General features: G+C 40.5%; 1 protein-coding gene across 1 annotated transcript; it reads left to right on the top strand.

Annotated features, from left to right (window-relative positions):
• Positions 1 to 5396: 5396 nt before the first annotated feature.
• Positions 5397 to 9984, top strand: Alg10 (ALG10 alpha-1,2-glucosyltransferase). Its single transcript, XM_051160224.1, has 3 exons — positions 5397 to 5649; positions 6933 to 7130; positions 8897 to 9984. Exons 1-3 carry the CDS (start codon positions 5479 to 5481, stop codon positions 9950 to 9952), a joined length of 1425 nt encoding a protein of 474 aa, XP_051016181.1. The 5' UTR covers positions 5397 to 5478; the 3' UTR covers positions 9953 to 9984.
• The last annotated feature ends 16797 nt before the right edge of the window (positions 9985 to 26781 follow it).

Genomic DNA, 26781 nt, shown 5'->3' on the forward strand with positions numbered 1-26781 from the left:
AAACCTTCCTGGGTATTAAAAAAAAAACACACATGAAAACACAAACAGTGAGAAAGAAAATATTCAAAAGGTGCAACAGCAAAGGCTCATGCTGTGGATGTGGTGAGAACTGTACAGGTCAGGGAGTAGGAGACTGACAGCAGCTGGACTTTTGAGATTCGGAGGCTGAAAGTGGGCTAAAATTTTATGGCATTTCAATACAATACAAAATTATTATTTTGTAACATCCTGCCAATCTGGGGCCATTTAGAACATTTTAGATGACAACACAGAACTGTAATAACTATCTTGTTTGAAATTCAACATGTCTAGCTTTCATTCTTGAACAATGATGTGGGAAGTATTCTTTTTCAATATTAAGTGAAATCCTTTATTATGCGTGTGTGAACTTCTTGGGCAATATTTTCAAATGCATACATGAGAAACAGGAACTCAGGGCATAAAAGAAGCAGACAGACAGACGTTGGAATACTCCCCACTGACGTTAAATGCAGGGCATAAAAGAAGCAGGCATTGGAATTATCCTCACTGACATTAGAGCTTGGCTCCTGATGTTGTGAACCCCTTCTCACGTAGACACAATCAACCACTGGTCCTGTAAGGACACTGCTCCTTCACACAGCAGTGACGTTCTCCAATCACCATCCAAACACTGGCATGCCTTTTCAGTGTTTAATTGTCATCAAAATCATCTACTGTTAAAAAGGAGGGAGCAGCTAAATTGAAAAGGGCTTCTTAAAAGACAGCATGCATTCAAATGATCTATAAACATGTCAAAGTGTCCTCATTTCAACAGTCACCAGAGAAAGCAAATTAAAACTGAGATGACATTTCCTATGCACTAGTGTATGTAAGAAAAAAAAAAGTATCAGGTGCTGACTTGGGAACCCCTGACACGCACATTGCTTGTGGAACTATAAATCAGTGCAAACATCTCCCATTCTCTTGCCAATATCTGAATTAGGGAATTCACACATTTATATATATTCTATAACCTTAGGGTGCCCTTAGGTTATATAATCAAGGTGCATCATTGGGTGTTAAAAAAAATATGGAGCTGTGTTTCAAATTTTTGTGCAGATTGGCCTTTCCTTTTTTTTACCACAGGTGCCAGAAGTTTTTGCCTCCTGTCATGGCTCTGCCCTTCCAAGCCTGGAGGAAGCCTCCCCAGCTTCATCCTCCCTCAGCAATGCCCTACCTGTCCTTGGGAGCTGCACTCATGGTAGGAGATAGCAAGGACTCCCATCATCATCCCTTTCGGTGGTAATCAGCCTTGCATGCCTGAGGGAAGCAGAGTTCCTTTCCCATTGTTTGGCTCCGCCTGTTAGGATGCCCTGACTTGCTCAAGCAGCTGAGGCAGCTCCAGATCCTGCAGTGTTTCACAGTTCCAGCAAAAGCACCGACCCCTGCTTTGGATTAGTGGGGCATCCAGGCCCAAAGCCTTCTTGGCACTTTAACCAAAAAGGGCAGACTGTTTGCCTTTCTCTCTCCTTCATTTAGCATCTCTGCTGAGTCCCTGGGATGAAAACTTGCCTCCCCCAGAGAGAAGGATTTTATTTCATGTGATTGATGGGTCCAGGGAAGTAGCCAGTGTTTTCTGTTTATTCCCAGGGCAGCCAGCCAATCACACCCAATGCGTACTTGAGTCTGTCAGACTTTCTAGTCTCTCTCTTGCTTCCAAAATTCCTAGCCTGATTTATATAAGATTGTTAGAAAATGTAATATAGGAAAAAAATAATAGTGAGGGATTATTGTTATTGATTGGCATGAATTTCAAAAGCAAAACAGAGCCACTCTGAATGGCAGCCTTATTAGGCAAATATCTGATCGTACTAAGCAGAATTAATACATCACTGGAAAGGTAATAAACTGGTCCTGATTCCACTGAAGTGTCATCACCCTCTAGTGGAAATAAATGTCATCACAGCCATTTAATGGCATAGACCTTTCTTAAATTTTGGCTTGAATTAATCGTTGAAACTTGATAATTATAGAAAGTGCTATTTTGAGCCAGTAATACACAGTAGAGTGTTTCCATTTATTATATTAAATAGACCTAAGTGTTTTAATACAGTTGGCCATCTTGTTCAGATAAAGAATGTAAAGTAAAACAAGAAGGAAAGGAAAGGACACACATCAGGGAATTCTCTCCAGTGTGTGCTCTGCCTCTCAAAGGAAGTATGTATCTATTGGAGCTTAAGTTTCATTAATGGAAACTCATGTTATCTCTGCTTATACTAAATGCAATGTGTGAAAACAGCCAAAGACTAATGTTTAAAATGTGTTCGAATCTTTTTAACCCACACTGGGCACCAAATCACCAGATTTAAAGATGCTCCCATGTTTCCTCCTCTTCTAAACCCAAAGGGACAAGCCAGTCTTCCTTCCCCCACTCTACTCATGTATCGGCTTGACTGAACCTCTCTTTTCAGTTTTTAAATTTGAATTGTGAAACTCAGTTTCAAGTTAGACTGTATCGTTTTGTCTGTTAAAATGTAAGTTGTTTATAAATTAAAATTAGGTCATTGTCACTTCTCATTTCTCATATTAGTGTTCAAAAGTTCTTAAAACTTCACCACTATGGTGGTCAGACTCATTTAATAACCAGCTTACAATACACTCAAATTTTATGTTTATTAAATGCAAAAAAGCTTCATGAAGTTTATGTTTTATGAAAAGTCCTCATCGATAGGCATCAAGAGCATGAAAAAAACATGTTCACTTCACACAGAGATAGTCTGAGAGGAAAAATTATATCTGAATATAAATCTATCTGGTGAAAATACTAAACTATATTTGAAGTCTGACTCTTTCACTTCGTGGGGAAATAGGTGCACAGCAGATGAATAACCAGATAAGACACACTCCTCTACATGAAGGCACAGGAATGAGTACAGATAAGACTATTAGAGGAAACAAGGCAGCACGGACATCAGAAGAGCAAGAACTGCTATGGAAATTCACATGCAGTGGGTTCAGATAGAATCTAAGACAGTCATAATTGGTTTGTGCGTGGTGTTGTATTCATGTGCCTGTGTCGTCTGTATGTACGTGTGCATGCATGAGTGTGTGCCTGCTTGTGGAGGCCAGACATTGGTGGTGCCTTCTTCTACGGCTCTCCACCTTAATTTTTTTGAGACAGGGTCTCACGTCTCACAGTGATCTTGAGAAGTGGTTCTCAACCTTCCTAATGCTGCAACCCTTTCATACAGTTCCTCATGTCATGGTGATCCCCCAATCCAAAAAAAATATATATATATATTTTTTTTGGTGCTACATCGTAACTATAATTTTGTTACTGTTATCAATCACAATGTAAATATCTGATATGCAGGATATCTGGTATGTGATATTAGAATTATGAACCACAAGACTATATTTACAACTCTTTGACTAATTTCTACCTCTTAACCAGCCACTTGCTACATGATCTTGGGTATACTACCTATCTTCATCTTGTTCCATAAAACAAACTAAAATAAGTAATTAGTAAAGGCACCTAGCATTCTGAAACCTTCCTTGCAATGTTACAGTTAACTAACAAGAGTAGAGCGCACATACCAGTTCCGTTTGTGTAGCATAACTATAGCTATCTTTATTTCAGGCCTAACAGTCACATCCTCTCAGCTTGTTGCTGATATAGAGAAAGCTTTTTGTGCAAGGTCAGATTGACGAAAAACTATGTTTCCGTTCAGCATATTCTATGGTTCTGCTACTCCTAGAAATTCCCCAACCATAAGCATAGCTAGCCCTAACTATAAGGCTCACTTGGGACCAATAAAATTGAAGATCAGCTAAAACTGCTTTGTCTATTTAGCAAAAATAACTTGAGTCAGAGGTGACTACCCTGTTCCACTGTTCCCTCTGCCCATGCCCCCCAAATGAGCTAATTAGGGTTTTTGCCTTTATAAGCTAACTCTGAGAAACAGGCAATGTCACAGTTTGGCTCCAAAGTCCACTCTGTGTCCCTGAGCATGATAAAAAAAAAAAATCATCTAGTCTATCTAGCAAAGGGCAGAAGCTTCTATGGTATATATTATCATGATTGTATGTATGGTCATGAATGAGCAAGCCAACTGAGTCTGAAGTCAATTGTAGACTAAATTATCTAGAAATGATCTCAGGTTGGTAAGTGTAAAAATGGAATCAGTAATCAAAGGGGAGCTATGGGTGGAGGGGAGCTAAATAACACGTCATCATGAAGCCTGAATTTAAGTCCAGTTATTTCTAAGAGTAGAGGGGGGATAGTTGGTGCACCCAGTTTCACTTGAGGAACTTTCCATATTGGTTGAATTACCCATGACTCAAAGAACTGAACTGACAATTCCGAGGTTTACAATTTAAAACAAATCTCAGCTTCTTTGTGTTGTGTTGCTGCCAAAAGCAGCCTAAGTTAGCAGAAGTCTTTTCCTACAAAACCTTACCAACCATGTTCAAACACATCTTATCTTCAGCTTTTTTCAAATATCTTCAATATTCAGTCTCAACTCCAACCTCACAGTAAAGGGATTATGTGAAGTCTACCTAGTCTACAACTTGACACATGGGGCCACCATTTTGAAACTACATCCGAAAATACTCCATAGTATCACACATTAACATGCTTATGGTCACATTGTAGGGGAAGACACTACAGCAGAGCTAAATATTAATGACTATTACTATTTATTTATTTTTAAGGACGAATCTTCCACTGTGATCCAGGCTGATCTGGAAGTAGGAGCAATCCTCTTGCCTCAGACTCTCAAGCGATGAGACTACAGGTGTGACCCACCACCCACGGCAACGACAAGCAAAACTATAGTCACAGAGAAGTGTTCCCCACTTAACACGCACCAACTCTGAATGCTAACTCAATCTCACCGGGCGTGGGCATGTGAAAACACTGCCCTGTAAACTAATAGGCTCTTCAAGGGGGGGGGGGGGGGGGAGGCGGTGTAGTCTCCTCGCAGCGAAGGGCTGTTTATCTGTTTCAACCTAAAAACCATCAACCTTACTGCCAGGGGCGACGGGATGAAATGAATCGTAATGAAGGTTCTAGCAATTCATCTCACTGGCAATGGAGAACAGCGATAACTGGAAACAAATGCAATTTGGGAGCTTGGACTTTAGAAAAAGACACTCATTGCTTCCCGGAGAGCAACAGAGGGCGCAAGACCTTCTTCCTTTCCAAAGCACAAGAAGGGAGCCGCTTCAAACGCTTGAGCCGAGACCCGCCCCTCCCTCAGGCTCTGGCCACTCTGAGAGCTCCGAGCGGAGTGATTGACAAGGCAACCGTCCGGTGCGTTGCATAAATGCTTCACTCCGGAAACCGTGACCGTGTGCTTCCGGCCAACACGCTCCCAGCGTTCCTTGCGTCCCGGCCCTGCTGTGTCTTCTCGGGGCCACGGCAGGTCTTGCGCGCCGGTTTTTGAGCGCGCCTTCCGGGCGCGGCGCTCCGGGCTGCCCAGGGGTGGGCGCGGGCCGCGGCTGCGCGCCATGGCGCAGCTGGAGGGCTACTACTTCTCGGCCGCCTTGAGCTGCACCTTCCTAGTGTCCTGCCTGCTCTTCTCCGCCTTCAGCCGGGCACTGCGGGAGCCTTACATGGACGAGATCTTCCACCTGCCGCAGGCGCAGCGCTACTGCGAGGGCCGCTTCTCCCTGTCGCAGGTTGGTCCCCTGTTGTCCCGGCCCCGTTACCTCTTCCGGGTCTGCCCTCCCAGACTCAAAACGTCATAGGATCTGGGTAATGACTTTACCTAGCCCGGAGATGTATGGCGTATTTGGTAGGTGACTGCATAGAGAACAGGTAATGCCGACATCAAATTATAGCTCCTCTTGGCAATGGACCAATTTGTCTTCCTAAGTCCTAGGACTAGAGACTCGCAGGTGGCCCTTGAAAATGCAGGGGGAAAAAAAAAACCACCCAAATCTTACCCATGAGGTTTTCTACTCAGTATTTTGGATGCGGAGTGGAGGCTCCGCATAGTGATAGTTTTAGTCTAACCTCATCCTCGGATGTTTTTAAAAGCTTAGTGTTGTCTGGATATATTGGCAACTATTTAAATTGCATCATTAAGATTGTGTGTGTGTGTGTGTGTGTGTCTGTGTATGTACATGTGTGTTTGACTACATAAATATACACAATAAAAAGATAAACGTAGCATCCCCTCTCTCACAAACACAGGATGGATTACTGCTCCGAAATACGAAGTCTGTTGAAGATAACCTGACTTCTTGGTTGCTGTTACTGATAGCCTTTGGCATTTGAAGAATCACTTACAATTATAATCTCTAATACTGGATGTGTTGCAATATGTAAATCAAGGCGAAGCACAAGCCCCAAACTGACGTTCGTGATTGGAAACCCTGTAATGGACCCAATCTCTCCCAATTCCTCGTCTTAAGAGCCACCAAATTCCAATTATTATTGCTTATGTGGTTTGTAAAATCGGGGCCTGTGCAATTTAGTCACAAAATAGATTGTGTTCTAAAGAGCAAGTCCTGGAAAGTAGAAACAAATTATAACTTACTTGTCTGTTGCTTGCTGATGATACCTTAATAATTGCAAACAGGTTTGAGACAGGGAGCAAAACTGTTTCTTAAAATGGGGCTTAGGCCAGCGGCTCAGTGGTTGAAAGCTCTTGCTGTCCTGGCAGACCACCAGACGTCCCTGCCCCCGCATTCAGCTGCTCTTAACCACTTGTTACTTCTGCCTTTTCCCCGACACCTGCATTCTTATGTTGCACGTACATACACTCAGATGTGTGAGCACACACACCCTTAAAATAAAACCTAGACATATCTAGTCTGCCAGAATTTATTTAATTATGTCACTGAATGTGCTCTCCAAGTTCTCCATTATTGGAACACATGAAACTTGATTTGTTGACATATTTGTACCAGTGGAGTCATGATCGCGTCTGCTTCATTGATGGCCTTTTCTCTTAAAGTGGGATCCTATGATTACCACATTGCCTGGCCTGTACCTGGTGTCAGTTGGAGTGGTCAAGCCTGCCACCTGGATCCTCGGATGGTCTGAACATGTTGTCTGCTCCATTGGAATGCTCAGATTTGTCAACCTTCTCTTCAGTGTTGGCAACTTCTACTTGCTGTATTTGCTTTTCAGGAAGGTACAGCCCAGAAACAAGGTATGTGCGGAATAAAGTTTCTGCAAGTTTCCATGCGCTCAAGCCCACAGTCATGAATTGGCTTCATAAGATGTGGAAGAAAATGTCCAGCAGTTAGCATTTGTGTGTGTTTTCTGAAGCTGAATGGAAGTTCCCTATGTAGAAGATACTTGCATTTGAATACTGGAATGACTTTATTTGAAGCTCTAAAGTAGGTGTTTGTTAGTATATGAAACCAGTTAAATAATTCCATGGTTTCTTAAGGAATTTAGGTCCTCTGTAGTGGAAATGAATTTTAGCTGAGGGATTTTGGTGTGATTTCATAATGCAAGTCTTGAAGAGAGATTGCCCGGGTTTAAATTCAGTCCTGGACACTCCTTAAATTAACTTGAGCAGATTACCCTTTTGTGATTTTATGTCTTTATCTACTTGAAATAATTTAAATTAAATATCAAATAGTAATAATACATTTTGTCTCGTTGAATTTATATTAAGAGTAAAGGGACTTAGTAAATGGAAGGTGCTTAGGCTGGTGCCTAATTAAGGTTCTCAGTAATGTTAATTATAGCAGTAATATTTAATAAGGTCTTCTCAGCAGTATGGATTGTGACAAGGAGGGAGGCATAGGGTTACGTGACAGGAGCAGAGAGCTGCTGTTGCAGCCTGAGGGAGTGAAGGGGAAGGGTGGCTTTGGAAGGCTGTGGTGAGCCATAGTGAGCAGATAAACTGACAGAGAAGGGGGTGATCTTGGTAGAAATAGCGTCAGCAAAGGGAACTGCTGTGTAAAATTACAGATATGAGTTACAGTGATGGAAGCAGGAGTGAAGCCACGAGCGCCCTTACCTGTGACAGAGTTCTTTGATTTTTTTTTACAGTATTTTAAAAATAATTTTAATTACATGATTGTAAATTACACGATTGGCACTGTTTAGTAATTTATGGAAAACCAGTCATTCACAATACACGAGGTCTTTAAGAGCAGCATGCTGTAGCATATATGCCAAGTTTACCGGCTCTTGTGGAGCGTTGGCTGTATTTACTGAGATGGGTTCTCACTATGAAGCCCTGGCTGGCCTCATAGTCTCTGTGCAGGTTTAGATGGTCCAGAACTCATAGAGATCCACCTGCCTCTGCTTTCCAAGTGCTGAGATTAAAGGTGCGTACCACCACACCTGGCCTGAGGAGGACTTTAAACAAAGGCTTGACATGGTCTGATAGAGTTACATAATGGATATAATTCAAAGGCCTTCAAAACACTTACTGACACCATCAGAAAAGCTAAAAGAAAAGACACTTTAGTAGCCCTCATTTTTTAAAGGAAAAGTCCTTGTAATTTTGTCATACAAAACGTAAGATATTGGGCAGGGTAATTAATACTGTTCACACATTTCAGTTGTCTCTAGTGTAGAGATTCAGAGGCTATCCTTAAAGGGTTGGGTGATGATGGCTAAGACATAATCAAGGTAACACAGCTGTCCACATCTGTACTGTGCTCTAGTCATCTCAGCGTTCCCATGTCTCTTAGTTCAGTTGACCCCTAATGATTTGTTCTATGATTCAAAGACGTTAAGCTATTAGGAGTTGCACCTCATTATTTCAGTGGCTTCCAAGATGCTTAATGTGACTAACAGTTACCAGAAGTATGTTATACATGGCGTTGCAAAGCCAGAAGTGCAGTTCATTTAAATTAAACTTCAGTGAGTTTCTAAATAAATGTCCCTATTAATTCAGCAAAAATAGCATATTTATTTTATCCTAAATTTTTTTTTTTTTCTTTTTCCTTTAAGGCTTCTTCAAGTATCCAGAGGATCTTGTCAACATTAACCCTAGCAGTATTTCCGACCCTCTATTTTTTTAACTTCCTTTATTATACCGAAGCTGGGTCTGTGTTCTTCACTCTTTTTGCTTATCTGATGTGTCTTTATGGCAATCATAGGACTTCGGCCTTGCTTGGATTCTGTGGCTTCATGTTTCGCCAGACCAATATCATCTGGGTCGCCTTCTGTGCGGGACACATCATTGCACAGAGGCTAAGTGAGGCTTGGAAGACCGAGCTACAGAAGAAGAAGGAAGAGAGGCTCCCCCCAGCTAAAGGGGCGCTTTCAGAGCTCAGACGAGTTCTTCGGTTTCTTCTGGTGTACTCCATGTCATTTAAGAACCTGAGTGTGCTTTTCCTTCTCACCTGGCCCTACGCGCTCCTGCTCTTGGCGTTTTTGGTTTTCGTGGCAGTTAATGGTGGGATTGTTATTGGTGATCGGAGTAATCACGAAGCCTGTCTTCATGTCCCTCAGCTATTCTACTTTTTCTCGTTTACTGCTTTCTTTTCCTTCCCCCACCTACTTTCTCCTTCCAAAGTCAAGACTTTTCTTAGCTTAGTTTGGAAACGTAGAGTTCAGTTTTTTATGATTACCTTAGTCTCGGTATTTTTTGTTTGGAAATTCACTTATGTCCATAAGTATTTACTGGCAGACAATAGGCACTACACATTTTATGTGTGGAAGAGAGTATTTCAGAGACACGAAATTGTGAAATATTTATTAGTTCCAGCCTACGTGTTTGCTGGTTGGGCTATAGCTGATTCTTTGAAATCAAAATCAATTTTCTGGAATTTAATGTTTTTTGTATGCTTGGTTACTTCTACAGTTCCTCAGAAACTACTAGAATTTCGTTACTTTATTTTACCGTACATTATTTATAGGCTTAACATACCTCTGCCACCCATATCCAGACTTGTTTGTGAATTGAGTTGCTATACAGTTGTTAATTTTCTAACTTTCTATATCTTTCTGAACAAGACTTTTCAGTGGTCCAATAATCAGGACATTCAGAGGTTTATGTGGTAATGGCAGGAATATTTTGAACTTTAAAAGACTATTTCTACCAACAAATAACTGGGTAAGTACAAGTGGGATTCTTTTTAGATAAATTCAGGGAAATTAAATGAAAATAATTAAGTGGGAGACCAGCCTAAAGCCTGAATACTATGAATAAAGTTGCTTACATTCTTCTGCTTCCAGCTTCTCACGTTTGAGGAGCGCACGCACATGTTTGTGTGTGTGTGTGTTTGGGGAGCTTTTGTGTGTGTGTGTGTGTTTGGGGAGCTTTTGTGTGTGTGTGTGTGTGTGTGTGTGTGTGTGTGTGTGTGTGTGTGTGTGTGTGTGTTTAGGAGACCAGGCAAGCTTCGCAGTACTAGGAACAATTTTCCTGTTTTGTAAAGAACAGTAAAGAACCTTTTACACATGATCCTGATGTATTTCTAAGTACAGTTGCCCGATACTGCAGTAAATACAGTTCTGATCTTAAATTAGACTACATTTACAGACATGGCAGATCATGAACTAGAGGCTTTGGCATGTCTATCTAGGAATCAAGTTTTCTAGTTCAGAATACAGAAATGATGAAGCCATTTGAACTAATTCCTATTGGAACTTTATGCAGGCCAAAGAGAAACTGTGTTGACTACGACACCTTTTATAGGTAATCTTTCTGAAGTGCATTGCTCTGTTCGTTACCCAGGGCTCCTGTACAAAACTGACCCCAAACCTTGTGGCTTAAAAGTTTTTTCTCACATACTTACAGGCAGCACCTAAGCTCGAATGTTAGCAGAGCTCATTCCTTCAGAAGATGAGAGTCCATTGTCCCCGCTCAGCTCACCCCGGCAACTGCTTAGAGGGTCTTATTTTTAGATAGGTCCCTCCAGTCTGCTTGTCTTTGTAGGACTGTCTCCGCTGTGATTGAGCTGTTAGCAGATCAGAAAGCGTACTCCACTTATCTTTTCATGGTGGATTTATTATGATAGAGAACTAAAGTCCAAGAAACCGAGATTGCAAATACGTGCAATTGAATAAAGCAGTGGCTGTCTGGTGCTTCTAGTCTAGGGCTTTTGTGTCTCGCAACACTGGGGATGGGGTCCTTCAATCCAGCATTCTGCTGCAAGGAGGGTAGGACTCTGTCCCGTGTGATGGAAGGAGGCTGCTGTCAAAGCCCTGTTTCCTTTTAGTTTAAGTGTTGAGTCACTTCTGGCAGGGCTACAGGCGGAGAGGGAGATTACTGATATTTTATACCACTTTCATAAAGTATTGGAAATAGGACTTGGCATTTCAGAATGGAATGGCACGAATTAAAAGGTGCTATTGATTTTTCACTATGATTTAAAAACGGATGCATGTTGATGCTTTTAAGGTAGATGCTTGGTTAAACATTATTGGGCAGCTGACAAGAAGATGGTCACTTGGTACATTTCTCAGCCTTTGTAACTAAATGAGTATGTGAGAGAAATAGATTCCACACAGCAGGTTGTTTCATCTTCGGTTGTTTAAAATAATAGACTCATCTCTTAAATCATTTCACTTGGAGAAACCCTTGCTTATACAAATGTAAATTCTAACTCTGCTTTCACTTTTTTAAAGATCAAGTTTTTTTTTTTTATTAGAATTAAGAGAATTTATTGGTTAGTAAGTGATTATAAGAGGCTCAGTGGTTAAAATCGCGAACCACCCTTGCAGGAGACCCCAGTGTGGTTCCTAGCCCCTATATAGGGCAGCACACAACCACTTTCAGTTCCACCTCTGGGGATGGTAGGCCTCTGGCTCCTGCAGTTGCAGTCACCCGCTCTTACTTGCACATAGCCCCACCACCCTCACATAACGAAGTTAAAAATCCTAAAAATTGACTTAGAAAATACGTATCACCCATTGAAGGGCTTGTGGAGCCCTGCAGTCTGTCGCTCTCCCAGTAGGTAGGATATTTGAAAGTGTCTCATGAGAAGGCCTAGTTCTATTCTCTGAATATCCGTAGGCAGAGATGATCACTCTCAGATATGTTCTTAAACGTTTGTATGCAGTGTACTGGCTCCATTTATGCTTTCCATAGGTACACCTTTTCTGGCTGCATCTCAGTAAGTGGTGTGAAAATAGTGTCTTGTACTTTATCCCTACTGCACAATCTTATAGGAGAAACTGCTGTTCTCATAGTCATCTGTGCTTATTCTGTTATAAAATACCCACTGCAAACAATGTGTATTTATTTCTAGTGGATAGGTTAGGATATGATTTATTTCTTGTGTGAACTTAACTGGCTTGACATTATGCCCATCTCATAATTGTCTAGAGGGGAGAGAAGGGATTCATAGTTTTAATTTACAATTCCTATAGAGTAAACATACATTTTAGGTCCAGTTCAAAGTGTATTCAGATTGTAAAAAGATCCTGTTTATTAGAAAGCATTATGTTTGAAGCAACTAGAACTTCTTTAGATAGTTGACAAGTGTAATGTACATAATATTTTTCATGGAGGAAATTAAAATAAGATTACAGAAAAAAATATACTTGATTTTAGTGCCAGAATAAAAAGACAAATTGTTGAAGGAGAGCTGTGTGTTCCTAATCGCATATGAGGGTGTTATGACTGAACTCTAGTCAGTGTCTGCTGAGAGTCTTACCTTGTCCCAACAGGGACTCATGCCCTATCATAGATCCATAAAGCTCGGAAACATGCCATATGTTGTGTGCTGGGTAAATGTATTTTGAATGGAATTTTAGCATACAAGGAAACATATCCTAGAAGAGTATTATACAACCAACCTAGTCTTAGGAAGTAAATCGTGTTTTACACTGAGAGCCATCTTGACCCCTGTTTTACCAGTTTTCTGAATGTTATTTTCTGTAGTGATTAGTGCCGCCATGCATATTTTGTTATGCATATACTCTCTGCAAATAGGGTATGATTTCAGTCCTCCAATTTAAAATAAGTCATTCAACAATGATAACAAGTTTTGGTGATTTGTGATACTTTAATCATGAAATTTCAACCAGTTAGAGACATCTTGTGTTTAGTTGTTTTAGGTCTTGGGAGGATTTACTTACTTTTACTTGGGTGTTTTTTACATATTTGAATCCAATGGCAATATGTTGTTGAGAAAATAATATAAAAATACAATATACTGGTGGCATATTTTTAATATATCCATGAGCCCAGCACTTCATAATGTTTGGAAGTTATGAAACTTCCAAAAAAGTAAGTTTTGTGGTAATTTGGTAGTCCAATAATATCCTTATATTATTTTAAAATGAGATATTGATTAATGGTAATTTCTTTGTACTGTTACTTTCTTAGACACCATTAAAGCAAAAGTAGTTAGGGTATATTTTTCAAAAACGTAGTAAATATTATATTAAATTTGCATTCAGAAATTTGATCAGTTCAGTTCACTTGAGCCCTGTGTTTACCATTGTCCTGTTCAAGATCAGCAAGGACAAAATGATGACTTACAGTAGCCGCCTTTATCTTCATCCCAATGTATATGCTGATCACCTGACCCCTCACATGCCTGTGATGTCATGGTGGAGAAGCTGAATGCCATGGTCCCTGGTGGATCTCCGAAGTCCATTCCACTTGTAATTGAACATGATAAAGCTGTGACCTTTTGTTGTGCCTCGCTATCAAAATTCGTTAAGAGAAAATAGAGAACGAGGTCTCCGCTCTGTACTAGTCAAACCTCTCATGACACGTTACTGTGCACGTTACAGGTTTCTGAAAGTGTCAGAAACTTTAAAGGAGTATGAATAAAATGATAAATGCTTAAATGGTTTTATTATAAACAAATTGTTAAACAAATTCTTGGTGTTTAATTGGATAAACATAGCTCCTGTAACAGTAAGTTCTTACAGTTACTTGAAATAATTATACATTCTGCATTGCTTTAAATGTAAATCAGAGATCAACAAATAGATTTCAACTCACAAAAGCCACATTTTGTTTTTAATTAGTATCTTGAGGGAAATAGAATGCCTCCAAATAAGCTTTCATCAGGAAAGCTTCAGTCACTTGAGAGAGTAGATACGGCATCTTTGCAAGGTGTCCCAAAAACTGGCATTTAAGCCTGGGTTTATTGCAGCTAATATTCTTTGTCTTTTTGGTAAGTCAAGTTCAAGAATGTCTTGAACTATTCTGCCTTTGATATACTTTGTTTCTGAATTAAAGTGGAATTTAGCTCTTGTTATCCTGTTTTTGAAACAAATTTGAGTTATACAACTTAGCCAAAGGTGGTATAATATTTCAGTGTACCAGTAATACAGTATTTATCTTACATACATTTGTGGGTTTTTGTCAGTAGAAAAATATGTGTGGGTTTTCCCTGTTGTGATCAACAGGAAAGAACCGTGTATACAAAATTTGAATGAAGTGTTTTACTAGGTGATGACACTGTGGTACATTTTGAAGTCTTGTAATTTAAATTTTTTTCCTAGTCTGGATTAAACTTTATAGTTTTGTATTGTTTTGAACGGCAAAGATTTATAATTCTCCACCTTTGTTTATTATTGCTATTCATTTTTCAGGAAGGGTCTCATAATCCAGGCTAGCCTGGAATTTGCGATGTAGCCAAGAGTGACCTTGAGCTCCTGGTTCTTCGGCCTCTACCTCTGGATATGCCTAGTTTATGCAGTGCTGGGAGTCAAACACAGGACTCCAAGCCTGCCAGGCAAGGATGCTACCAGCTGAGCCATAGCCTCAGCCCTGCTCATACTGTGATTGAAAAGGTTTCCTGAATTACATGAAGTGAAGGAAAATGTAAAGACAAAGCCATTTGTTTCATGATTATGTCTCAGATGATGTAAGCCAACACATACCCTGCCCTGCAATTGTCCCCCTCGCAGGTCCTGGAGTTGTTTCGATAGTAGTAATGGGTTCGGAAACCGCCTGTACCTTCTACTTGTGTCTGGCTGTGTCTCAGTTGTTCTCTTGTGTTAACTCATGGGGGACCTAAGCAGAGAGCGGTGATTTGTCTAATGTTACGAAGTATCTGGTTGAGTTTGGGTATATGAGAAGGCAGCCTGGAAAGAATCCATGCGGTAGCAGCATGCAGTTGACTGAAGGACTGGGAAAAGGACACTTACTTAACCTACCTTCGCTTTTGTAACATTTTAGAAAAAAAAAAATGCCCTGGAAAATATACACTAACTACTTTTCTAGCTCAGACGAGTGAGGCACAAACTAGCTCTTCTAGAGCAGACAATCTTTGTTCTTCCATTGTGTCATCGCTGCCTCAGATTGTTGTGCGAGCACAAAATCTACAACCCAGGCTGACGTTTTCAGCCCTATTAAGATACATATACAAGGAAGCCAAGATTTTTTATATCAAATAGAGATGTAGTTCCTTAAAACCTGCATTTTCAAAAAGACTCCTATTTGGAGATTAATGGGTGTTTTACAATGATCTGTGATTCTGAGAGAATTTGATCTTTATTTTAAATCTGTGAATATGTTTTAAATATGTTTTTTAAGGTTTTACATTTTGTTACATTAAAAACTGCAGATGTTTGACTCTAAAGTTGTGATTCATGTCATTTAAGCCCTTGAATAAACCTATTTATAAGAAAAAAAAAGCTTTTAAAGTAATTTGTTCAATATATTTACTTTATTGGTAAATGAATTCATTTTATAACATATTGTGCCCTCTCCACATGCTCTTAGTTCAGACTGAGGGCTAAGTTCTCCTTCTACCACTCTACCTCAAGCCATTTTCCTACCCAACTTTAAACTGGTCTTGAAACAAAAGGAGTGCATTTGTTTTAAGTATGTATAAGTGCCCATCTCTACCCTGGGTATCCATAATTTACTTATAATTTCATAATGACTGGTCAGTCAGGTTACTGGATGGTCATACCGCTTCTGGCTTGGGTTTCTTTGTTAGTCTAGGTCTATAGAAAGCTTAGCATTTACCAACTCCTCTACCTTGAAAGACTCTAACCTTGGCCTTTGGCCATTGTGAAGAGATAAATACGTCTGTGGTTTTGTTCTTCTTGAGCACGGACTTTCCCCTCAAGCCCTGCTAGGAGGTTCGCAAAGACTTACTACCCAGATTTGGGGGTCTATCCTCTGCGTCTTCTTAGGATGCTATCCGTTTACAGCTGTTTTGGTAGTCTTAAATTCTATCACAACATAAGTCATTTAGCCTTTCTCATTATTTAGGTACCTTTGGGACATGGTATATAAATGTGGGGCCATCCAGTAAAATCTTTTGAAATATAATGTATTGAGTGTCAATTTCTTACGTATGTAAAGTACATTGATTGCTGTTATTCTCCTCCCACTTTTTCTGTATTCATACCTTTTTTGAGACCCATTGAGTTTAATCAAGACGATCTGCAGGATTATGGATGAGTTTGGAGCTCACAGCTGAAGACAAGGACTGCCCCTCCATTGCTGTGGCCAGTGGAGCCATGGGTACCACAGGGACCGGGAAAGGAGGGTAATGGCAGACAGTTGTAGAATTCGGTTCACTTTGGGAATGAACAACTTCTTTTCCTCACTGTTATTTATATAGTATTTAGCTATATAAGATAGCAGTGAAAATAGGTTTGAGTTGCCATTCCTTGAGTTCCTTTCACTATAATTCCTGTATAATGGTCGTGTGTGTGTGTGTGTGTGTGTGTGTGTGTGTGTGTGTGTGTGTGTGTGTGTGTTTCCCCACCAGAGGACATTTCTTACAGGTTATGCCTACAGCTTCCTGCAATCACACAAACACATTTTTGTCAGGGTTTGTGCTTGAGAAACAAATTGTAAACCATCTGGGCCCTGAAATCCAGAATCCATCAGTATCAAGTAATATGTAAGTGAGGGGTAGGACTCTATGAGCCCCTCCCTCAGTCCATGATAAGAGTGCCATAGGCCCATAGCAGGCAGCCCCAGCTGATGTGATGTCATCATTACATCCCAGAAGAAAGCACTTCATAGCCCTTCCTGTGTCTTGTCTCTTAAATTCTGCCTGCTTTCTTGTGATAATCCATGAGCCTTAGGGAAAGCTGTATAAATGCCTGGCTTAGGACTGACTTAACTTTCACTTATTTTCTCTGACTTCAGTAGCTACGTATCTTGCATTCACCAACATCTATTGCAAATAAAAGCTTCTTTGATTAAAGTTAAGAGTAGATAAACAACTACTTAGCTTAGCACAAAGATAAGTTAGCTACACAACAACAGCAGTAGTTTGCCTTTGGGGCCTAATGCTTCTTCTGCCACAAAATTTCTTTTAACAAGTTTAACAACACCAAGCATGAATTCCTTGTTAACTGGGCCTCAAATCAACTCAGTAAGCTGAGTTGGTTACCTTCATAACAATCGTGCCACTGTTGTACCAGTGGTACATTGTAGAAAGAATAATTATCCTCCCCCCCCCACCCCCTCCCCCAGGGAGCAGGTGAGCAGTTCGCTGCACTGAGGTTCCATAGTGGCTGTCAGCCCCACTGTGCCTGCTCTGCTGGATGGCCCCAGGGATACCAGAAACAGCTGTTTTCTGCAGAACTTGGTGGCGGCCTGGGGCAGATAGCAGGGGCTCAGACATTTGGGAGGCACTCAGAGGCTACATCTAATTATTTTTTCTAAATAATGCAGTAAAATATTACGGCAGCAGTTTTTTTTTTTTAACTAGTTCCCCAATGATTGACACAGAGAGGCTGATTTATTATTAAGCTGTAGGCACTTTGCTGGGCATATTTGTGTTATGCCCAGATCGTAGATCCCCAAAGACCACCAGGAGTCTGAAGCCATCTGTAAAAGCAAGGACCCTTTATTCAAACTCAAGCCCAAGGGCTCTAGAACCTCACCAAAGCAAGTTTGGTTGTAACAGGATTGCTTGACATTTAGCAAGGTTTGATTGGTCAAGCCTGACTGTGTAATGCTTAAGCAGTCTATAACATCTGAAGACATTAGGTACTTTCCCACTGTCCCCTGATTGCCTCGGGTCTAGGATAGTTCTTTTTCCTGGAACAGTTTGTGGTTTTTCCAGCAACAGAGGTGAACTTAGGGACAGGCTCAAGACGGTGCCTGCTGACAAAATGGAGTCACATTAGCTAGGGCTCTTTAATTTGAGCTATTCTAACTTAGTACCTTAGAAATCTACATAAAAGCCAATCACTTGCCAATCTGATGACTCCCATGTGGCTTCTGGTTCATCAGTCTGTCCTTATAGCCAAGTGCTCATCACTATCTTGCCTCATGGCAACTCCTCTCTCTCTCTCTCTCTCTCTCTCTCTCTCTCTCTCTCTCTCTCTCTCTCTCTCTCTCTCTCTCTCTCTCTCTCTCTCTCTCTCTCTCTCTGGAACACCCCTTCATCACATGGTTACAGGAGATACTTCAACATTCATCACAATGTCCATGGCAGGGTGGTAACCAGATCTCAAGGCACTGAAATCAGCATCTGAAAACAGCTGGACCTTCCTCCAAAAGGACATCTTACCTGGTAGATTAGTATTTTAGTTCATACACTTTACATCTGAGTGAGACTATTGATACTTTTTCTTCCCCCACAGCCTGAATAGCATACTTCAGCACCATGAAAACTAACTTAGCTCCAGCTTCCGTTTTTTATTACCTGGCAACTACCTGGGCTGTCTTTAATCAATAGGTTCTTACCAACTAGTTCTGGTAGGCAATCAAGAAGAATAAGAATATATTTTAGGGACTCTGAGGTGTCCCTGACCCAACAGTTCATAAGAAAGTGTCTTATGGCTGGCTCTGAGGTTTTGTTTAACAATCTTTGGCTTTCAGAAGCAGTGCTATCCAGACACACAGGCTATCTCCCTTTCAAGTCTCTATTTTTAGCTTACATTAAAAAAATCTTCTTAAGCAACTTTCCATATGGCTTCTCACGCATTCTTAGCGTTAAACCCCTCCCTTCTCATCTTTCCCGTCCACACTCAAATCAGTAGTGGCTTCACCAGTTTACACTCCCGTCAACAGTGAATGAAAGGTCCCTCTTTCCCACATCCTTGGCAGCATTTGTTTTCTTTATGATAGCCATTCGGATGGGAGTGAGATGGAATCTCAAAGAAGCTTGAATTTCCATTTTCCTGATGGCTAATCTGACAGCTTTCAAGTTTTGATTAACCATTTATATTCCTGATTTTGTGACTCCTCTGTTCAATTAATGGCCCATATGATGATAGGGTTGCTTGATTTCTACCATTCTGTAGGCTGTTTCTTCTCTTGGTCAGTGGTTTCTGTTGCTATACAAAGGTTTTCTTGTTATTGTTTGTTTTATGAGATGCCATTTCTTAGTTGTTGGACATATTTCTTGCACTATTAGCATCCTACTCAGAAAGGCTTTTCCTGTGTCTGTATGTTGAAGTGCACTCTTTTTGTCTTTTAAAATTTTGAAATATGCAGTCTTATCTTGAGATCCTTGGTCCATTTTGAATTGAGTTTCGTGCAGGATGAGAGGTAAAGTTCTGATTTCATTTTTCTACATGCTAATAACCATTTTCCCAGGACCATTTGTTGAAGACAAATGTCTTCAGTTATTCTCTTGGTATAGAGGTCTTTCTTCTTCTTCTTCTTTCTTTTTTCTTTTTTCTTTTTGGTTAGGTTTATTCCATGGTTCTATTAAAATAATAGTAAAAGTAATGGTAATAATAATAATAATAATAATAATAATAATAATAAGTATTGCTGTAAAATATTCTTATTATTAATAAAATTGTTCATTATAATTATTTATAATGAACTATTATTATTGTTGTCTGTCTGTGTGTTGTGGATGAGATTGTTTTCCTGTTCTCTTTTCCATTATGTTTGCCATTGTTATAAAGGAAGCTACTGGTTGGTTCCCCCACCCCGTACCAGACAGGGTTTCTCTGTGTAATAGCCTGGCTGTCATGGAACTCTCTCTAGACCAGGCTATCCTCAAACTAACCTGTCTCTGCCTCCCTGGTACTGGGATTAAAGGCATGTGCCACCACACCCAGCCATATTTGTTCTCTTTCTGGTTGTCTTTTGGTGTAGGTGTCTATCCCTGCTTTGTTGATTATGTGTTTGCATCCCTACTTGCTGTTTCCCTGGCTTTGCTGGGCAGTGCCTGAAGTTCATCCTTGGAACCATTCAGTACTGATTCATGTCTGAGGTACACGGGTGGCTCTGTCTTGATGGGGGAAAGTGGTAGCTTCTGGTCTCACTGGCAGACACTCAGAACTCAAGGTTGGATTGCCAGATAACCGGAGGCCAGAGCAGTGAGGGTGCCTAAGTGCTAAACACTGGTCCTCAGAGCTTGGTGTTAGGGTCACCACTGAGATTTCTCAAGTGCAAATCCTATTTGGTTCCTACTTGCTTTTGTTAAACACTCAGGGGTATTGCTTCTTCTTCACACAATTAAACTGTGAGGGAACAGACATGCAATTACCTGCTTGAGAACCCTGTCTCAATTGTACTGACATGGACTGTGTTTAGTTTTAGTGTAGATGAGCAAAATGCTTGTTACTTTTGAGAGATTTAGAGAGCTTCTGAAAACAGCTTAGGTGGGAACAGTACATTTTTGAAATATGGATGTCCAATATTGTCCCTTTATGTATTGTATGTTTTAAGTCCCGTGGGGGGCACATCAAACAATACAAAGGTGGCTTTTCAAAAAAAAAATTGCAATGCACTTTTACTGGGGCCTAACAAAAAGTCCCTAACAAAAAAGAGCTTGTGTGTTTATATGGAACTGGAAGTAGCACTTAGCGAAAGATATTTTGTATATAGTTAGAGAGATGTGTGGAGATGCTGTGAAATGCAGGCCAGCCTTCAAGAAATGTGATGAGGAATTTCACAGTAAGAGTCCTGTAGACTGAGTAGCAGGTAGTCTTAAGTGTAACATATGTGTTAATTGAAGTGTTTCCTCGTGTAAGTCCTCCACAAAACAAATGCTGCTGTCATCACAATTTTGCTGTTGAGAAAAAAAGGAAGGAACAGGGTATTAAAATTTGGAGAATGTAGCCTTAGAAAAATTACCTATCAGCTGGGGTACTATATTGGGGTACTGTTTAGGTACTGACATACCTAAAGAGTCTATTTTATCCTTGAACACATGTGAAGTTAACTTTAGGCAGAAAAGTAACTGTGGAGGGCGCACATCGCATAGGACTGCCTGGGAAGTGCAGTGTGGAGAAAATGTTTATTATTTGACAAATTTCAGTTAAAACAAGGTGGATGAAACTGCTCTGTGCTTCCCCTCCCCCATCTTATTATTCTTAGTGGTGGGACCAATACCTGAGGGAAACATGCTCCAAATTAGGGTTTGTTTGGGGCCGTTCCTTCTTCCTTTTCCCAGAAAGATTTTGAAGAGAAACAAGAACAACATCAGATTTGTTCTAACAGTTTATCTGTCAGTTACAGTCTGAGAGATAATCAAGTCCACATGAACAAACAGCCTCACTTGGAATTTTGACTCTAAGCGATGCCTCTGTTATTTACAGTGCCTTGAGAGTAAAATACATTTCAAGGGATCTGTGCTAGTTAGTTTTCTTGTCAACTTGATACAAACTAGAGTCATCTAGGAAGAGGGGAAACTCAATGAAAAAGAAATGCCTCCATTAAATTGGCCTGTGGTTCTGTTCTGTCTTACTTAACGTTTGTTTTATTGCTGTGAAGAGAGACCATGACCACAGCAACTCTTCTAAAGAAGAACATTTGATTGGGGCTGGCTTGCTCTTGTCAACTTGATACAAACTAGAGTCATCTAGGAAGAGGGGAAACTCAATGAAAAAAAAAAAAAAAAGCCTCCATTAAATTGGCCTGTGGTTCTGTCTTACTTAACGTTTTATTGCTGTGAAGAGAGACCATGACCACCACAGCAACTCTTCTAAAGAAGAACATTTGATTGGGGCTGGCTTGCAGAGGTCTAGGCCACTATCATCATGGCGTGAGGCACAGCACTGTGCAGGCAGCTGTGGTGCTGAAGAAGGAGCTAAGAGGTCTCTATCCAGGCAGGTGACAGAAGTTACTGAAACGCACTTTCCCCATCAAGGTCGCATCTTCTCCAACAAGACCACACATCCTAATAGTACCACTTTCTATGGACCAAGTATTGAAACACATGAGACTTTGGGGGCCATTCCCATTCAAACCACTACAGGTTCATTTTTCTTGATTGGTGATTGATGTGGGAGGGCTCAGCCTTGGTTAAGTGGTGCCGTGGTGGTCCTGGGCTGGGTAAGAAAGCAGCCTGAAGAAGCCACAAGGAGCAAGCCAGTAAGCCGCATTCCTCCATGGCCTCTGCTCCAGCTTTCTGCCTCCAGGTTTCTGCCTTGAGCTCCTATCCTGACTTCCTTCACGCTGGACTGCAACTCTAAGATGAAGTAAACCCTTTCCTCCCCAACTTGCTTCTGACCATGGTGTTTATAACAGCAACATAAAGCAAATTAGGGAAGTATCTGAGATGTTATCAGACCTTGAACCTGGAAAACTTATGGAAGGGGATCTCTGTCAGTAAGCTTAAAATAGCACTACTTAGAAACCTTTGTTTTGGCCATAAGACTGTCCCTCTTTGTAATACAGAAAAAAGCACTCCAATGAAGCATGAACTATAAATAGTTTAATAGCATATGAGAAAACTCTATGATCTCTCTGGCATTACAAACATTCATCTACACAGTCACTGTATGTCCGTACAAAATCACAAGGTATCTGAAGATGAAAAGCATTGCAATTTTAGAAATACTAGTAAGAAAAGAAGAAAGAAAGTATGAAAACTGCAGAGAGACAGGGACAGCCAAAGAGGGTAATACTGTTTGTCCACAGTAATGACTCGGAACTCCCTTGTACAGGATAATATCTCACGTGGGAGGCACTTGGGGAGGAATGAGTCCACCATATTGTAGAAGGAGGCTGCAATATGGCCAACAAACTACATTCTCTCTGCTTCCACAGCATGTATGCAACAAATTCTTGTTCCAGTAACTTCTCAGCGAAAGTCACAGTGACAGGCAACTTTCAATGATGGTTTGGGAATTTGATTTCTAAAGTGCATTGTTCTACCTTTCCCTCCAGATGGCAGTCTTGGGGCATCTTTTCTAGTTGTCAGGCTGAGAAAATTTAAATCATTCTGTTAACCTTTTTGTTGTCACAGATGTTGACGGCCCTTTTTCTTTTTTAGTACAGGCTGAATCAGATAATCATAGTTACATTTCATTCTCTATAATTAAGAACTTATAATGCCTTGTGTCTATATGTGGCTCTATCATAGAATTCTGTTAGTATTATTATTCCCACTGACTGAGAAAAATCAAACACGTTTAGGCATTTGCTTCACACAGCAGTATAACACACTGAATCATGGGATTCCCAATCATCATGAATAAGAGAACAACAATTCAGCCATGTCCTTGACCTTTGCTTTAGAAGGGTAGACTTGACCAGTTAGCAAAATTCACAATTTTTCTCTTTGGGCATTATAAGTGCTTTAAACACTGGCTTTCTTAGCAAAGAGTGGGATACATACATGGTTTTGCACATGTTATACATATATATTTACACATAGTCCTGAAATGCCAGGAAGGCATTAGGCATTTAAATTTTTGGCAGTGATCTTCTAAAAATGTCCTTAATGATATGTGTAAGTTGGGTTCTTTCTCTGTTATTCAAAACTAACAGCATTTTCTGGGAACATGGGGGCCAAGTTGTATTCTTGTGCCAAGTAATACCCTGTGAGTCTACTTTTATTGAAATGATAAATTTAATTTCTTCTTCTTTTTTTTTTTTTTTTTTTTTTTTTTTTTTTTTTTTTGATTCTCCTTACAAATGATTTGGGAATTCTGAAGTCAGACATGAGTGGTAAACGAAAGCTACTTGTTTCTCCTAGAGCCACACACTTCCCCATTCTTCTGTGGTTTCTGCCTTCTTTCTTCACTCTCTTTAGTCTCTCCTGTGCCACCTTTCTTTCTTCTCCCGTCTCAGAGGATTCTCTGGTAAAGGGCTGGTCGAATAAACTTGTGCAGTCCTGAAGCCCACGAAGCTGAAAGCCATAAGTGAGCTTGCAGTCTGTCCACTTGCTTTGCCCAGTTGGTTCCACATTTCAAGAAAGATCTACTGGTTTTAAATCATGTAAAAAAAATAGTCCTAATTATGGAAGAAAGTTATTGGAAGATGGAAGGTACAGTTTTAATAGCCTAACAGTTTCCTGGAGCTCACGTCTAGAACTGGCTTTCGGCATGGTTTCCCTGCTCTCTGCTCCTCTTTGCTCTCTTGGCCAGGTTGAGTCTTGTTGCAGCAGATGTGACCAGCAGGGTTTATCTACTTAGCTATCATTGCAGAGAGGAAGAGGAGGACTGAGGTTTAATCTTAATCTGGAGTCCAGGAAGCTTGCTATCATCTGTAACCATCAATGACTAGTGTCTGCTGTGTGCCAGCCTCTTCTCTATGGGTTCTTATTATTAACTAACCTAATACTCACAGGAACTATGAGAGACAGTCATATAGTATATGTAATTTACAGGAGCTGCTCCAACTGCTCAGTGCCAGAACCAGGTCCAGTGCAAGGATGCTCTCTCTCTGGGAATGAGAGTCAGAGAACATGGAGGGTCTAGTATTTGGGCCCATAGCAAAGATTATCTCCAAATTTTTCCCCATAGCCCTTTTCCAGGAAAAAAAAAATCAATATTGTAAGACAGCACTTTGTAAGCAACCTCTCTGGAAAAATCATGGATTTGAAATACATTTATACGTTTGGCAACTTTTTGGCAGTATTCGGTTCAGGAACAATTTTAAATTTATTTATTAAAGTATTGTGTGAGCATGTGTGTGTCACGTGTGTGAACATGTCCATGAAGATGTCACTTCTCTTGAAGCTGTAATCACAGGTAGTTGTGAGATACCCAAGATGGGTGCTAGGAATCGAGCTCTGGTCCTTTGCAAGAGCAGCAAGTGCTCTCAACTGCTAAGCCATCTCTCCAACCCATCCATTCAGGAGTTGGAAAACAATTAGCTTCCAGATTTTCTGGTTCTCAGGAGAATAAAAGGAGCAAATAAAAATTTGAGTAGGAGAAAAATGATCATGTGAAGTAAAGGCCTTACAACTATCTTATATTTGGAATATAGAGATGAGCCGGTGGTTAAGAGCACTTGCTGCTCTTCCAGAGACCCAAAAGTGGTTGTCAGTGCCCATGTTAGGCTGTCATTTCATCTAACAGGCAATCACAACATCATCCAGGCACTGCAGGCACCCAAAGAGTTGTGTCACAAACATTTTCTGAAGTGTCATTAATAATATTTGTTATTCTGTCATCTCCTTCTGCTGTTAATTCTTGAACTGATGTTTCATTTCTTTATTTGAATTTAACAGGACATCCCCCCACACACACACACACCCGTGCCACCACCCACACCCCTGCCTTTGTCTTTTCTGAAAGGACAAATCTTTTGTGAGCAGTAAAGAGGCAGGAAGAAGGCTATTGCGAGTTAATGACCCGCCTCACTTACCTCTTGGGTTATTTTATCAAGTCCAGTAACACATTTTTTTCTGACCACTGTCGAAAACCAAATATAAAACCTGTCATTGCTCCCAAGATTCCAACCATAAGCAAAGACAATGAGGCAAGTGCTGAGCGCTCTACAGTGAATATTTGTCTACAGACATTTCTTACTTGTAACCTCCAGGAACTTTATTGTTGGATTTTATAGAGAAGTGCTGGTTTGGGAATTTCAGATGGAGCCATATTCAGTAGAGATTTTTGCTAACTAAACCAGCAACACATAAAGTACAATGTTTAATCTTGACTTTCAATTTTGATTGGATTGAGGAATGCCTAAGGGATTAAGAAAGCATACTTCTGGGGCTGTGAGGGAATTTTTAGAGATGATTGCCAGAGGTGAAACGACCTGCCCTGAATGTGTACTGTGCTGGGAATAGACTGGGGCCCTACATAGAACGTAGGAAAATGGTATTGGGAAGAAGACCATTAATGTGGTTATTTGTCCCCGCTCTCACTGCGTCCTGCCCAGCATGATTTGAGTAGCCACTGCCAGGGTTCCCACTACGATTCTCTGCTTTGCCTCAGCCCCAGACAGACTCCTCCGTTGTGGACTCAAACTTCTGGAACCATGAACTAGAACAGATCTTTCTTCCTTGAAATCACTTTTTATTTCCTACAGGCATTTACACAGTAACAGAAAATGACCAAAGTATACAAGATTTTGAAGGACAGGATTTAAGGGATGAATCTGGAGATGCTTCCTGTACGGAAAATGTTCTGATTTCTCACGTGGTTTATGGATCCCTTGTTACCATGCATGTTAATATAATTAGAGTGAAAGGGAGGCTGAAAAGAGAGCATTAAATGGAGAGCATTAAATGGAGAAACGAATTATTAACCGAGTAACACCTGTAGCCTGGAAACTGTCACCCATTCATTCAATATATTTCCTTTTTTGTAATGGATACACAACCATGAACTGAAGGAGGTGGAAAAAATTCCCAGGTCCGGACAGTAATAGTCCAGTGAAGAGGCAGAAGGTAATTGAAGAAACAAGGCTAATATAGAGGGTAGTAAGTGCAATGAGGGGAAAAAAAATTAAAGTCATGTTATCTTTTTTAAAAAGATCTGGTTTTAGAAGGGACCCTGGGAGAGCAGGAAGGGAGTCTCTTAGGAGTGTGGAACCTTGAACAAGGATAATGGAACACACATTAGAGGAAGCTGAAGGAAAGGCTATTCCAGTACACAAGTGCCCCAAATACGGAGGCCGAGATTGGGAGCACAGCATCTGCAATCCTAAATTTTATAAAACAAAACAAAACAAAACACAAACCAGCCCAGGTTAATAGATAACATAACCAAAAACTGTAGCAGGTCACTTACTTAGCTCTAAGGCAAGGTGCCATCTCACTGCAAAAACCATACTGTTCACCTGTTCTCTGAGATCTAAA

Source organism: Acomys russatus, chromosome 17, assembly GCF_903995435.1.
Source record: "Acomys russatus chromosome 17, mAcoRus1.1, whole genome shotgun sequence".
Lineage (NCBI taxonomy): Eukaryota > Metazoa > Chordata > Mammalia > Rodentia > Muridae > Acomys > Acomys russatus.